The sequence below is a fragment of the Python bivittatus genome, unplaced genomic scaffold (genome assembly GCF_059951505.1).
Source record: "Python bivittatus isolate LINGU-HERP-01145 unplaced genomic scaffold, Pbiv_v1 ctg000220_np1212, whole genome shotgun sequence".
NCBI lineage: Eukaryota > Metazoa > Chordata > Lepidosauria > Squamata > Pythonidae > Python > Python bivittatus.
In genome coordinates, this window is record NW_028277048.1 from 6,427,612 (window position 1) to 6,443,781 (window position 16,170).

At 39.7% G+C, this 16,170-nt stretch overlaps 2 protein-coding genes across 3 annotated transcripts in view; both read right to left on the reverse strand.

The window, feature by feature from the left end:
- Positions 1-14,090, reverse strand: part of GPR173 (G protein-coupled receptor 173) — a 37,756-nt gene extending 23,666 nt beyond the window's left edge. Inside the window, exon 1 of one of the 2 annotated variants that reach the window (XM_088137734.1) lies at positions 14,025-14,090. The gene's annotated coding sequence lies outside the window, so the exon portion shown is untranslated. Of the gene's footprint in view, positions 1-6,143; positions 6,225-14,024 lie in introns of those variants that run through there. The other variant, XM_088137731.1, reaches the window with a different exon arrangement.
- PPP1R3F (protein phosphatase 1 regulatory subunit 3F) overlaps positions 1,831-16,170 on the reverse strand; it is a 44,883-nt gene continuing 30,543 nt past the window's right edge. Inside the window, exons 3-4 of the mRNA XM_088137730.1 lie at positions 14,025-14,101; positions 1,831-7,827 (exon numbers count right to left, since the gene is read on the reverse strand). Coding sequence (XP_087993856.1) covers positions 6,724-7,827; positions 14,025-14,101 — 1,181 coding nt within the window. The 3' untranslated portion in view covers positions 1,831-6,723. The remainder of the gene's footprint in view (positions 7,828-14,024; positions 14,102-16,170) is intronic.

Below are 16,170 nucleotides of genomic sequence, written 5' to 3' on the forward strand. Positions count from 1 at the left end.
AATGCCATTCCACCCATGAGAATATTGAATGGTACTGTCCCATTCTCCAGGTAGCTTAACAGTGCTAGCCTCAGCAGTCAGCATTTTGAGGCTGATTCTTTAGATTATACACCTTAATATGGGCCACTAGGACCCAACAGTATTCTTCTGGCCAGTTCTCTGTACTGATCCTGCTCTCTCCCCACCATGCCCTTCAGCTAGTGACAGTGGCTCTCTTCTCGATAGACTGCTCAAGTCTCTTTGGCTTCAGGCAGCAGTTCCAGGTTTCCCAGAATGCCACGCCCCAAATGCAATGCAACTGAATGACAGTCACTGGTTTACATGACTTTAAAAGATTAGACAAATTCATTAAGGATAAGGCTATCAGTAGCTGCTAACTATATGGGCTGTCTGCTATTTCCAAGTTCAGAAGTAGTGTATTATAGAACAGGGTTCCTCAACCTCAGCAACTTTAAGATGGGTGGACTTCAACTCCCAGAATTCCCCACCCAACTTAAAGTTGCTGAGGTTGAGGAACCCTGTTATAGAATATTACTTGCTGGAAATGTGTCTGTCTTATGGGCTTTCCAAAAATATCTCCTCATCCACTGTGAAAAACAATATTAGATAGGCCTTTTTGTTTAAGCTCTGACTACTATTACTTTGTCTCATCTGGATTGGCTATCATCCAATTCATTATTTCTTCAAGGCACTACTTCTGTCTCCCCTTCAGCTAGGCAAGGTACGAAAGGAGAAACAGGTAGATCAGTCATGAGCAAGGTCTGACCTAAGTGGATGCATGCAGCTAATGTCCTTTTGTAAAATAAAAGATGTTGATTGCAAACTAACCAGAACAGTGGTCCTCTGCAAAATAAATTCAATGTCTTGCACACTTATTAACCTGAATATTTTGCAGCCCTAGAATAGTCTTATGCTTCCTGTACTAGCAGGAAAATTCCCAGCCTTCATTGGTGATTTATTTAAACACATTAAGAATAAATTTACTTGCTCTGATGTTTTGTTTCTACTTGCATAGATGGGGCATCCCAAAGAGAGTGAAGAGAGATGTCAACACACAAAGCCTAATTTCTCCAAACACAGTGTAAGAAAAGCATTCTACACATGCTTTTCATTCTTGTTCTTTTGCTATTTTGAGTTGACTTCTCACACTCAAATGTTGAACCTTGGGTATTAATGTCCATATCTTGTGACAGACACCTTTACTGAACAGACTGTCAAGTTCTCAGACCTTACTAAAGCTCTTCTTTCTTAGCCAACTTCAATGCTTTTTGCAAGAGACACAGTTTAAATCAGCAACCAGGTATTTTCAGGCATATTGAATTGTACTATATTACCAATTACTTTATTTTCTCATGAAATTCATGAGTTCCAAGTGTCACTGAATCCCAGCATCCCTTATTACTGGCCATGTTAACCAAATTCAGCAACGTCTAGAAGGCCCCAAGTTCCCTGCCCTTGCTTGAGGCAGACTGTCAAAATTGCTTGGCTAGATATTTCCTCCTACCAGAGGTCTTGTGAAGAAGCTTGGGGCAGAGGTAGTCCTCAAGAGAAAAGTACTGCAGAATACCAACTTTCAGGAACCTTTTTGCTGGTAAAGTAATGACAGTTAAAATAATTTAGATTTCAGTGCAAATCATCTATTGGAGAAGAACAGCCTCTTGAATTCATTTCCTTGGGTCATTTACTGAATCAAGGGAAGGAAGAGGGGAATATGGAGGCAACTACTTGGGACGAGGCTTGCAAATAGTCACAGGAGGACAGCTGGCTGCAGCTAGCAGTTACCCATACCATTTGTTGCAGTTTCCAAAAAATTCCCAAGGACACAAGTGCTATAGTCAGGATGTTTATTAGTGCTTCTGAAGCAGGCACAGCTCAAAAGGATGTACACACATACACATATAAACACACACACACACACATGTTCCATCCAATCCCTTGCTCTACAGTAGCAGGTACATAACAGACTCCCTACCATGCTCCCTATAGTCTGCCATGCACAGATCTCTTTCCACAGCAAAAGATCTGGCTGAGGAACATGATCAAAGGCAGCCTCAATCTAGGAGATGTAGTCCAAGACGTCTGAAGGGCTCTATCTTGGGGAAAGGCTGCTCAAAGCAAATAAGGCTTCTGGGATTGTAATCTAATTCCACACCATGGGGTCATTGCAAAATTGAAGAAAGAATGCAGAGTTGTTGCTTTAAAATCACTGACAAATGTGTAGTTGTAATATACCACTGCTAATTCTCCTCTTTAGTGTTCTCCTGCAAGGTAAGTTTCAAGGGCTGAACAAGCATGATTTCTCATTCATAAATCCAGAGCTTGATCCTAATTCGACCTGCACAGCTGTTCCCCCCCACCCCACCCCCCACTGCATGGATTCAGTCTGTTCACAGAAAAGAAGTATCTTATGGACAAAGCCACAAATACCAGTGGCCAAAGTGAAGCTCTCCACAATGCATTCTGCATGCATAAGTCAATTTGCATCAAGATAAGACTACTGGACATAACCAGCTGCTATACTACAGGAAGAGGTCAGCACAGCCTAAAAAGCTAGCCACGAAAAGGACCATATAAATCACCCTCTCATCCCTAATAGATCAGACTGTTGGGGTGTAGCAACCACCTATCTGACCAATTCTAAATTATCCCAAAGTCTAAGAAATATAGGTTACCTTGAATAAGTATCTTCAGCTAGTTTAACTTTGCAAATAAATAAATAAATGAATAAATAAATAAATAAAGTAAATAAATAAAAACTCTTTGACTAGTAACAAAACTATTGAATGTGACAGGTATTCTTACACTGATGAGCTGATTAACACATGCAGCGTAATAAAAAACCTTGATCTCTTGTTAAATTACTTAGAATTTTTGTATTATTGGCCACTATCTAGAGGTAATTTTCAATGTTTCTGACCTTTCCTTCTACCGTCTCCATCAACCTACTCCTCCAAACGGCTGTGCACATATAGTATTCCTCTCTATATTCCGTACATCTGATAACATGGACTATTACCCACAAAAATCTATGCTATATTAAATTTAAGTCTTCAGGATGCTATAGGACTCACTGTTGTTCTTGCTGTAGTAGACTAATAAGAGTATTGTTCTGAAAATTACCTGGATTTTTGCAAGTATAAAACTGGAAACATAATGAGGCCCTGTGCACAAATGGAAGGAATTATATCTCTCAATAAACTGAACTTGGCTCCTTAGTTGTTTCTGGCTTATATTTTTCATAACCCAGAAAAAATGTATAACTTGTTCATATATTACAAAGAGTGGCTGTAATTATTACACATGCTAACCTGGTACACACATTATATTTGTGTACCCTTACATCTATTTAGTTTTAACATTCATTATAAAGATTATCCAAAACTTCTTACCTTCTCTGAATTACATATGATTATTGCTGTTCAGAGAAGAGAAACCACTGATTTTTCTATAATAATATTGGTGAGGAGTTAGTATACAGGATCCAGTGGGAGCAAAGTTTTATACATTAATGCAGATACACAACAGTGGTTATAGAGATGATTTTTTTGATAACAACCTGAAACCTAGCTCTTACTGATAAACTATGTTTAGAGTACACAACACTGAACTGAAGGTGGGGGCTCAAATTACTGAACACTCTTCTTTTAAAAATAAAGTGCACATAATTGGCATGTAAGGAAGAAGAGATTTAACATAACTTTCTTCTACACATGCTAGCTTCCTACGTGCAGATGTTTTTGGTAGAGAACCTTGAAACAACTTGTACTCTAAAATGGCCAGCTGGATGCTGAAAGTTAACAAAAACAATATAAAGTAAAAGCACTAAAGCAAGCCTGGTTTTACCAGAGCTAATCCAAAATACTTTGAAATTGAATACCCCCAAATCCACAGAAACCTCTTATTAATTAACATGAAGCACATTCCTCAGATAAATTCTCCTGCACATGTTAACTTATATGACCAGGAGCTGTGCAAAAGCACAGGCATGTTTTATGTAGCTCTTATGCATTTCAGTACAAGTTGTGCAGAAGAACTCTCTGAAGGATAGTACTCCATAATGTATGTTTATATCCCACTGTGTAGTCCTTAATGTCATTCAAAAATCTGCCATCAGAGGCAGCCAGTTCACTTGACTTATGAAGACTTTGGCTTTGACCAGTGTTTCTACAGATGTGTGGAGTATAATCAATGCTTGCTCTGTTGCCAAGTGGAGGTACCAAATAATTTTCAGGACTTTTGTGGTGTGGAACATGTATTGTCAGACATATTTGTCTGATGAGGGATCTGACAGTTTGAGTAAGGCAGAAGGAACAGTGGTAGGACAACAAAAAATTTAAGCATGGGATAATTAAGAAAAGTATGTGTGCATACTCTCTCTCTCTCTCTCACACACACACACACACACACAGACACACATAGCCGTGACTGCTAATTACATTCTGATCTCAGCTTTTATCTGGAAAATACAGATTTTTCTTATGATGACTGAAGTTAGGACACTCTGATCTCTCTTCATGAAGCACAAACAGTATTCCACCTTCCAAACCTCCCTATGTTCCTTAGATAAGAGCTTTATGGATGGGGAAAGCAGGGCCAAGTCTGGATCAGCAGACAGAAGTGGCTTCAGAACCCATATAAATATCTCCACTTCCTCCACAAGGCCTCACAAGCTATATCACAGCAGCTGCTGACAGTACAACATTCAAGAGGAAGTTAATGAAACACGTTTAGCAGCATGAAAGCGGGTGGGCTGCCTTCTTACAGCAAGTTCAATGCCATTTCAACCTATTGCACGTGAAGACAGGATGTTTCCAATCTAATGCTTTGCTGCAGACACCAAACATGTATATAAATTATTTTAATCTTCTGCAAACCCACCAGCCTGGGTTTGTACTGCTAGTTGTTAATAAATAAAATCTCTATCTTGGGATGAATTCTACGGTAGAAAAAGTCAGCCTTCCCACCAGGTACAAAAATAAATACGGGGCCATCTGTTTTAGGGAGCTTTCCTGTAGTCCTTTGTGTTGGACCCTGCTAGTGGCAGAGAAGTGTAGGATCCAGGAGTGAAAAGGGGTCCTAGAAGCCCAGACAGTCAGCAGTCCAAAGTTTCTTCCTAAGAAGCTGGGTGTGGCTCAGGATAGGGGCATGAATGGAAGTTGGCTGTGCAATTGTTGAGGCCATCTGGAATGGTTGTGATTGTATTTTGCAGAAGCTGTATGGATAGAAAACTGAAAATGTTGCCATCTTCTTTGGAATGGAAAACTTCTTTTTGTCTCCCTGTTTCATTCATATAATGGGAAATTACAGATACGTGGAGCACGATCCAGCAGGATATTCACTTGCACAAATCCTACTGAAATTATCAGGTGCTGAACAAAAGTGCTATTTTGCCTTTGGACTGTTCTTGTTAAATTCACTGAGACTGGCACAGGAGAACATTCTGAAAGAAAGTGCTTCATGAAATTTTCAAAACATATTTACAATTTCCCAGCCTTGTAAAAATAAATGGGGATTAGGGTCATATATTAATAAGTCTTTTTCACTTTGATAGACTGCTATGACATTGAGCAGTCTATTAAGCTCTAAGCCTGCATTTTTTTTCCAAAGAGCCAAAGGAACTTTCATAGCAGATTAGCATTAAGAGTGGGGTCATTTTTAACGCTATGGGATTTTTGGTTGTTGTTAATGCAGAATTCATTTAATAGTAATTATTTGTACTTGCCCATGAGAAAAGCAAGATAGAAACTGAGTTAGCTAGTTGGTTTCTCCAAATCTCTTACACAGAACAGGTTGGGACTTTTTAACACCATAAAACCAGAGGCTCCTCAGACTAACCAGGAATCTTGTTACCAAACTTTGCACTAATATTATATAGAGAATGGGCATACAGTACTTAAATAAAACATTCCATCTTAAGAATTTTTACATGGGCCATTTTGACTTTTTTCCCTAAAAATGTGAATATTTAAGGTTTTCAAACAGTCTGAAATTATCCCTTAATATTTATGTTTTGCTTTGTCACAAAACAAGTTACAGTCAAAGCCTGCTAAAAGAGTGTGTCTGTAAAAATATCAAAGAACATGGTCCTTTTAGGAAATGCTTGCCTCAGTCCCAAACTGAAAATAAATTAATGACTTACTTACTTCTAGATAAGTATGCTAACTGGATTTCAGCCTGTGAAGGCCAAATACCTGAAAGAAGAAGGCCGAAAAAACAGAGATGAAGTCTACTAAATCCTAACAAGGAATTTTGTTTTTAAAGGCGGAAAAGGGAAACTATTATTCCAGGTTTGAATTTGAGGCCATTCAGACAAGGCACCCTTAGTTGCCTCTCTTCATTTGCAAATGTCAGGATGGACAATACTGTTGCTTCTAGCGTTCTTGAATATTCTAGGCAAAGGGAGAGTGGGAGTGCTATTGGGGCTTTGAGCCCTTTGCACCCTCTGGGACCTTGCAAATGCTATCTCAGATCTAATTCATGGTAATTTTCACATATAGCTCATTTTTTTTTTGTCCAAGCAATTCATCTCTTATACCAGATGATTTAATAAAAATAAATTGTTCTGAACCTTGGGAAATTTTGAGTGGATGTGCCATTAACTCTTAAAAGATCTGACACTGCACCCCTCCCACCTTGAAAATTTAGTTGATCAGGTGAAACAGGGATACAGCCAAGTTACAGATCTTCTCATGGGCTTTTTGACATTTCTGAGAGGCGTACCAATTATGAGAACCAATCCAAAAGGAGGTAAAGTGTAACGGCCACCAAAGGCATGCAGCTGTTGAAAACCACGGGAAGGAAGACAAAGAGGCTGAGGAACCGCAGGGAGCGTGTCAAGATCTTTTCAAGTTCATTATGAGAAACGGGACTGGTTTCAGGGGGCTTGTGGACATGAAGGCCCTCACCCAGCCAGAGGCTGCCATGCCCTATCAAGAAGCCCTGGCACTTGCCTTGTCCATGAGCATCAAGAGGGCTGGATGGCAGGTCTGTGGGCCGCTTTGGTAGGGGCACTAGTGTCCGGGCTGGAACTACAAGGGGCATCACCATAGCCTCCGGAATGACTGGCCTCAAGGTGTTGGGTGCCACCACTCTCAAGCTGGCAAAGGAGTCAGAGTCCTTCACTGGACTCTGTTGGACATTTCCCTCTTCCAGATGATTTAGAAAGCAGCCTTCTAATAATACTGGTGGGCTATCACGGCCTGGTCCCACCAACTCAGGTGGTCCCTGTGTTGCATATCCTGCCACAACTCCCTCCTCCTCACTATCTCTGGAGTCATCGCCCCGTTGCTTAGCATAGTACAGTGTGATCTCCTTTGCCAGGGAACTGTTGAGTGCTCTCTCTGGGCCTGTCCAGTTGACTATCAGGTCACGATCAGTCAAGACACTCTGCCGCAATGCAATGAGAGATGGCACAGGGCTGGTGTTGTTGCCTGAGTTCTCCTCAGACCACTCTCCTCTTCCTCCAAGTTCCTCTGCTCGAAGCCGGCTCAAATGGGACAGGTAAAGCTGTTCCAGTTCTCGATCTATGGCATCTTCCTCCAAGCGATAGGGCAGCTCTTGGTATCTTCTCAACTGTTCCTCCATGCATTCTTCCATGAAAGAGCCCTCTGTGGTGAGGTCACACTTGCTGAATTCAGGCGCATCCCACTGTCCCAAGGGATGGGTTTCAGTACCTAGCACCAAACCCCATGGCAATTTCAGCTCCTCATGAGATGTAGTGTGGACCTTGGTAGCATGTCCCTGTGGGGAATCAGTAAAATCTACAAGATGATCTTTAGAAGGCTCCTTCTTTTCTGGTGAATTAGTAGTGATTGTGAGTTCTGGAATCTAGGCAGTGAAGGAAAAGCAGAAAAGATATACAGAATGTGAAAAGGAGTGGCAAAATATTATATTTATCTACAGTGTGATGAATGCTCATAGCTACCTATGGAGTGGTAGAAACAGAGCATTAAGTTTCCTCAAGATAGTAAGGAATGTGCTTTTTTCTGCCTTAGGTGTTATGGTATAACAACTACAAAATTGCATACCTACAGAGGAAACAAACAGCATACTTAATTTTCCACTTCCATTTGTTCCAACAGGTATTTGATTTAATCTCTGTTTTAAAAATAGCTAGTGGTCTTTGCAAGCACACTATTTGGAAAAATATGCTGTAGGTCAGAAAAAGTCTACATGATAGTTAATTGAATGATACATTTATTCTAAAAGGACCTGTAAAAGAGTGGTGTTCAAGCTCTGATTCTTTTACTACTTGTTTATTAATTGTTCTTTATTTATTACATTTTTAACACTCATTTCCTCTGTGTGCTCAAGGTAGCATACATGAAGGTCTTTCCTTATGCTAGTGTCACAGTGCTATCCTGTGAGTAGTTTGAATCAAAAGAAAGTGACTAGCCCAAAATCACCCAATAAGCTTCAATTCTCAAACCTGGTTCTCTTCTATCCAAGTCTACAATCTTAACCACTATATAACAGTTGTTGGCTGCCAAAATTTGGTAGCTCATGTTTGAGGGCTGAGGGGGCTGCAAAAATATGACTTAGGATCACATACAATCTACAGGTTACAAGATGCCAACTCTCAGTTTGTATCAAATTTGTTGTTTTTCAGGATAAAAACAGGAAGGTTTGCTTCTAACAGCAAGAACCATGGGGAGTTAAAAACTGCTTATACTGATATCAGTATTAATGATATATTCATTTTAAGTATACTTTTTTTCCTCAAGAATGTACTGCTTAGTTTAAATGGACAAATAAAAAACAAATGTCATGTATTTCTGCAAGGCAATGCTGATTGTCATATTAAGATAGCAGCCAAACTATGTATGATGTATTATGAGAACAGCAATTTTATTATAAATATTCTTCCAGAGATCTAGGATAAAGATTACAAATAACAAGTAGCTGATATTTGTATAACACTAGCATTATGTATAAGGATGTTAAAACTACTAATTCAAATATGTAAAATACAAATCAGATTGACTTCGTCACAGACTAACAGGAAAAAAATAATTCAATGTTTCATATGAAAATGTCCAGAAAAAAATTAAAACAACCTTAACACCTCAGTGAGAAAACAACAGTTTTTTTTAATGGTCTAACCTATAGAATGGTAACAAATGATCTAAGTACATAAAGATGTTTTCAAATGCACTGCTATAAGGAGCTGTTCGCTACACTGACAAGTACTGTATATTGGGATGAACTGTACTGTAAATATGAATCAGTCGGTCAATATCGAAGAGAATGTTGTGGAGGAAGAACTCTTTCTAGAAATAAATGATATTGTTTCAGTGTTGTGTAGCAGGATGCATCTTCAGAGTGATGAGTGAATGAGAATTTTTAAAATGATTTTTTTAAAAAATAATCAAATCTAGTTTTCAAAATCTATAAATACTAAAATTCTCTTTTCTTTAAAATACAATTAAAATTATTTTAATTAAATTTAATTAAAATTAAATCTGAATATAAAATATTCCATTATAATTTCATTAAAATGTTTTACCTTGATCCCTAGTGAGTGATGGGCAAAAGTCACAAACAAGATGCTATGTTTGAAGGCAGTGAAAGAAATCTGGCTATTTTGGTAAACTGGAATTGGATCTACATTATTTTTTTAAAAAAGGAAATGATTTGTTGAAGAGCAGTGTGGAAAAAATTGAGAACAACTGATTGATTACTTATTTTTTCCAAGATCTGTATTAGCCTAAAAAGCCTGTCTGTCTCTTTGCAACAAGAGTCAGAGCTGTGCTTTTAGGACCAACACCTCAACTAATATATTCCAGTAGACAAAGTAATAAGAGCAATCAAACACAATAAGAACATCACCATGGATGAATTATATATCCCCTTTCACTTTTACAACAAAAGTTGAATCCTTATTCTCTGCTGAACCCTCATGTAAAGCAGACATTAGTGGAAATTTCCTAGGTACAGTACAGGATATGTAAAAAATAATTTGACAATGTACAAGAATTTCTTAGAAGAAATTTAACAACTTAAGCCTTGACAGGGGGATGGTGATGATGATGATGATGATGATGATGATGATGATGATGATGATGATGATATTTTTATCCTGTCTTTATATATTTTGGTCAATTCAAGGTAGCAAATTTATCTAATACTCTAGCCTCCTATTTTCCCCTCAACAACTGTAACTACTACATCAAACTGGCATTCTATTCTAATTCTAATTTTAACTCTAACTCTAATTCTAATTCTATTCTCATACAGTATATACTGTACTATAGATCTGGAATGGCATGTCTTTCAGAAAATGCATACATTCAAAATGTCCATGCAGTAGGATATTTCAAAAGGGCAGAGAAATCTGTGCTAAACTGTGAACAAAAACTGAAGTGTCACATGTGCAGCTTTGTCACAGATAATGCTGAAAACATGGTAAAGAGGAAAACAGAAGGAAGTAACATACAGTTGTCATATATCTTCTTTCTCACAAAATTTGATCAAGTTCTGAATGTGTTTTTTTTTTTTAATTAACCTATTCTAATAAATAGTAGTGAGGAAAACTGATTTCATCCTAAGTAACAAACCCCGAAAAAAAGAGGAACATAGTACAGGTAGTCCTCGTTTAACGTCCATTCATTCAGTGACCATTCAAAGTTACAATGATGCTGAATGAAGGGACTTACAACCAGTCCTCGAAGTTCTGGCCATTGCAGCACCTCCACAGTCATGTGAACAATTCGGGCCCACTCAGGCCCACTTGCATTTACCATCGCCTTTTGGCCACCTGCCTACCCACTTCCGCCAGCTGCCCACACTGCCCAGCCCTGCCCCCTGCCCCTGCGTCCACTGCACCATGCACCACTACTATCCAGCTGGGGCCTTCTTTCACGCTGCCTTCTTTCATGCTGGTGAAGCCAGGGCTTTTCTTGCACCCCACCCAGGGCCTCCATTCACACCCTGTCCATGGCCCGTTCTTTCGTGCCTGCACAGCCGGGGCCTTCTTTCACATGCTGGGCTTCTTTTGAGAAAGAAGACCCTGGGTGGGGCATGAATGGAGGCCATGGCTGGCACGCGAACATAGGCCCTGGACAGGACATGAACAGGGGCCCTGGATGAGATGCAAACAGAGGGGACACCCCACAGGGCTTACCACAGGGACCCAAGAAAACATAAAGCAGACAATCATATCACAGACCAGAAGAACGCAGAAGCAGAACCAACTCAAAGCAGAGGACAGAGCAGCCCTCAAAAAGCTAAAGAAGGACCAAGCCATCACCATCCTCCCAGCAGACAAAGGCTGAACCATGGTTATTATGGACAGAATACAATACATACAAAAAGCCAAAGAATTACTGGAGGACAAAGAAACCTACATCCCAGTAAACACCAACCCAATACAGAAACTAGACAACCCGATCAAGAGAACCCTCAACAACCTAACCAAGAAAGGTCAAATCACAAAAGAAGAACAGTGGTGGATGAAAAGCAGTGAACCCATCCTCACACACTTCTATGGACGCCCAAAAATACACAAACCTAACATACGTCTTCAACCAGTTGTACTGTTACCAGGGATCTCAACATACAACAAGCCAAAGAACTTATAAAAAAGCTTGGACATCTCACAGAGGGGAGTGAATATTCTATCAACTCCCCACTACAGTGCCTCCAGAAAATCAAAGACCTAAAAACAGAAGAAGATGAAATTATGGTTTCATTCGATGTCACAACATTCTTTATGTCCATAGATCCAGAACTAGTAAAAGAATCCATGGCAGCAGTGTTACACAACACACTTGACTTAGCCAAATACACTAAGATCGAAATACCCAGAATCATGCCTCATCAACCTCTGCCTCAGTATCTACTTTCAGTCTGATGGACAAGCATACCAACAAATCAGAGGAATACCCATGGGATCACCACTCTCAGGACTCATAGCAGAGACTGAAATGCAGTGTCTAGAACCTATAGCACTCTCACACATGCAACCAAAAGTATAGATCCAGTATGTAGACAACAGCTTTGTCATAATAAAAAAGGAACAACTAGAGAAGACACATGAAACAATCAACATCTTCAAAGGGATAAAATTCACAAGGGAAGAAGAAAACAACAACACGCTACCTTTCCTGGATATCCTCATCAGCAGAAGAAACAATGGCAAATTAGAAACCCAAGTCTATTGAAAAACAACCCACACTTACCAAGTGCTCCATTACCAAAGTAACAACCCAACCTCCCACAAGAGGAGCTGTGTAAGGACATTATTCAGACAAGTACAAACGCACTGCAGCAACCCAGAACACCAGAAAAGGAAACAGACCGCCTATACATCTTCCAACAAAATGGATACCCACACAACTTTATCAAAAAGTGCCTGACCACTTAACCCACACAGCACAAGGTATGAAAAGGATAACACTGCCATACATCAGAGACGTCTCAGAAACTACCAACAGACTATTACCACCACATGGCATCTCCGTAGCACACAAACCAACTTAAACCCTCCAAAACATCTTAAGTAAACCAAAAGACCCAGTAGCCCAAGAAGAAAAAACAGGAGTCATCTACAACATACTACAGATACTGTAGCAGCCACTATGTAGGACAGACAGACAGAAGACTAGCAGAGCACATCCATGAACACCAACTAGCAGTCAGAAGATACAATGAAAACTCCTTAATCTCACAACACATGGACTCAATCAGAGTTTCAACTGGAAAACTGTGAGCATACTAGACCAAGCTAAACGCAAAAATGCAAAGGAATTCCTGGAAGCTTGGCATTTAGATAAATCAGCCATCAATAGACACACAGAGATAAACTACATTTACATACCATTCAAGAGACAATAAAAAAGCTAAGAAGGAAACAAAAAGATCAGAACACAACCTCTCCAGCAACCAAAACCCAGATAAGTAGGGATTAACACCAGACAAACAATTTAGCAGAAAATAATATCCTAATCAAGGAACTACCAAGGGAAAAACCACACCCCCACCAACACTGTCAGGGCAAGCTACTGTGTATAAGCAGGGAGCAAAACCCACACTCACTAGCACCGATGTTACCTAGTCGGGTAATGAAATATCTGCAAGCAAACAACCAAGCTCAGAGAACACCAAGGGCTCCACAGTTCAACCCTGAGCTACATATATTCTCTTTCATTGATTTATTGTTCCTAATATATTGTCATTAAGTATTATGTATCATTTCCTACATTAGCACAATTATTACCTAAAATATTGCACAAAGTAGTACAGGAAATCCTTGAGTTACGACCACTTGTTCAGCATTCAAAATTGAAAAGGGGCTGAAGGAGGGAGAGTTATGACCAGTCCGCAAAGTTGCAGCCGTCACAGCATCTCCATGGTCACATGATCATGATTTGGCTGCTTGGGTGCCTGGGTCGCAATTACAGTGACACAGCAAGCCATAGTCATGTGATTGCCATTTGCGACCTTCCCTACTAGCTTCCCACAAACAAAGTCAATGGGGAAGATGGCAGGAAAGGTCGCACGTAACTCCCATAAGTTGCTCCCATTGCCTTTTCTCTTGAGTAGCTCCGCTAACAAGTACAAGATCACAGGGATCTCGTACTCCATAGCACCCACTCTGTAGCACCTGCCTGTGGCCCCCACCAGCCCACCCGTGATTAGAAATGCCCACCTGCGGCCCCCACCAGCCCATCCGCAGCCCCCACCAGTCTGCCCACGCTCTGTAGTGCCTGCCCATGGCACCCCCTCCCGCTGCAGCATCCGCGCACCCCTCCCCATGCTCCTTGCCTGGGACTCCCACCTCTTCCCACTTAACAACCTGTGCAGTCTTGGGGTTACGATGGCAACTGGAGCTGCCATCACTAAGTGATCCAGTCACGTGACATTGTGCTTTACAACCACACTGCTTAGTGATGGAAGTTCCATTCCTAATTGCTGTCATAACCCGAGGACTACCTTTACTCTCATGTGCTGCACAAATATGTTTTGATGTGTATGACGAATTAGTGGTAGGAAAGTAAGTCCACCCTGAATTTTTTGCTCTTTACCTGTGTTATCAGAGATGAAGGCTGCATCACAGAAGAGTTTGGAAATTCCTTGGATAGATTTCCTTCAACACTTGTTTCTGCAGTAAGACACAGACAAAGGAAAAGTATGGAGAGTGGGGTAGGATGACAGGGAGAGAAAATACAGAATTAGCATTCAATATGGAGGACTGTCTATTTGCAACTCACACTCTCAGAACTTCTGGGTAGAATCAGCATTTTGTACTTCTGTGAGCTCAGAATGGGATCCTGGACATCTAGTTTCTTAATAATCTTAGTTATACATATTTTAAACATAATTCTGGGAGCCCCTACAGTCACCACTGAACTTATATAATACCAATGACTCAATAAACAATAATCTAACTAACAAATCTGAGGACACACTTGGCAAAAATACCCCAAGTCCACTGTTTCTTGTTATTTATTTAATGACGTACATCAGGGTTTCTTAAACTTTTTTCTCTCAGGACCCCTTCCCACTTTTAAATGTTATGGAGGATCCCAAGATAGCTTTTGTTTCTATGGGTTATATTTATTGATATTTACCATATTAAAAATTAAAATAGATGCATTTACTGCCCCTACCACTTCTCATGATTGTTCAATGGGATTTTAATATTGTATTACTTTTCAACATAGGCTGGCAAATAATTTTGATTTTGCAGACCTCTGAAAGGGTCTTGGGGGACCCCCAAGTGTCCTAGGACCACACTTTAAGAAACAATGATGTAGATCTTTAAAATACATACCATTCCAGAAGGACTTTGAATATAAGCCCATATAAAACAAAAGTGAAAGGGTTTACAAGTTTAGAAAACACAAAATTAAACACAGTTTAAGTTCCAGAGATACCTTAGTTGACTGGTTCAAGGTTTACTGTACTTTTGGTTGTCCATCAAGCCTTCAGAAATTGGTTAAGGATTACTGTACTTTTTGGTTGTCCATCAAGCCATCAAGAAATAATAGAGGAAAATTTTGGGTATCAAATATTACTTTTCAACTTATGCTGGAAAGATAACACTTTTCAGTTTAAATTTTTAAAAAACTTAAATAAAAAAAAATAAACTGAAAAACTGTTTGCTTTTCAACAATAAACTGCAGAAGAAACAATTCAAAGGAACTCCTTGTGTGATTTGTTCCCCCAGAAGTCTGGTAATTATTAAGATACAATAAGGTTTCTGATTACAACACAAATAAAGAGTATTCACCAAGGACTGTGAAACATTGTGGGAACTCTAAGCTCACCATTGCTGATCCCCATGCTACATACTTTTTTGCTGATACCACTGTTTCTAGCTGTTCACCTTGATGGACAGGGACAGAGAAAAGGGAAAGGAGAGAAATAAGGTTCAAGAAAGAGAAACCTAAGTTCTTCTTAGAGGCAGAGAGTTGATTTCTCAGCTCTTTGGGTCTTGGCAACTGGCTGCAATTCTACAAACAAACTACTTCCACTTTACTATAATAATATGCAGGTAGCTTGCTTGCCACTAGATTGCCACAATCAAGAATCTTAAAAATATAGCAATCCAACTCCTGTAATGTGTTGTTGCTCTACATCCAACATATTTGTAGGATTCAATGCAGCATTAATTTTGCTTGGTCTCCATAACTATTCCTTGCCATCCTTTCCTAAAACTATCTCTGTTCTGCTGCCTAGCCCATGTTGCCAGGACAAGAATCCCCCATTTCTTTTCTTGAACCGTCTTACAACATTATTTGCCCAGAGATCCATTTGCTTTGTATAGAAAGAAAGCATTAAAGCTGTGAAGTTCCAGTTGAGTTCAAAGTCTGGTTCCAACTGTGGTAAAGGGCAACCTATGAACTGTGGAACCTTTTTCCATTTTTGGTATCTTGCAGGAAGCCACAGCCCGAGTGATTAATTTTGAGGACAGTGCTAAACATCACACAAATACCATAGTTTACATACTTGTACCAGACATCGGGACACAATATTGCAACATCTGGGTGAAGATATCACTATATACATGCTATCTGCTGCACCAAAACCACCTTTTGGTTTCCTCATGCTTGCTTACTGAAAATCCAGGAGTCCATGTATTGGCTTTTCCTGGATAATATGGTTCGCATATTAACATCTAGAGGCTTTTGGCTTGTTCTGAATTTATAACTAAAACCTAGGGGATTG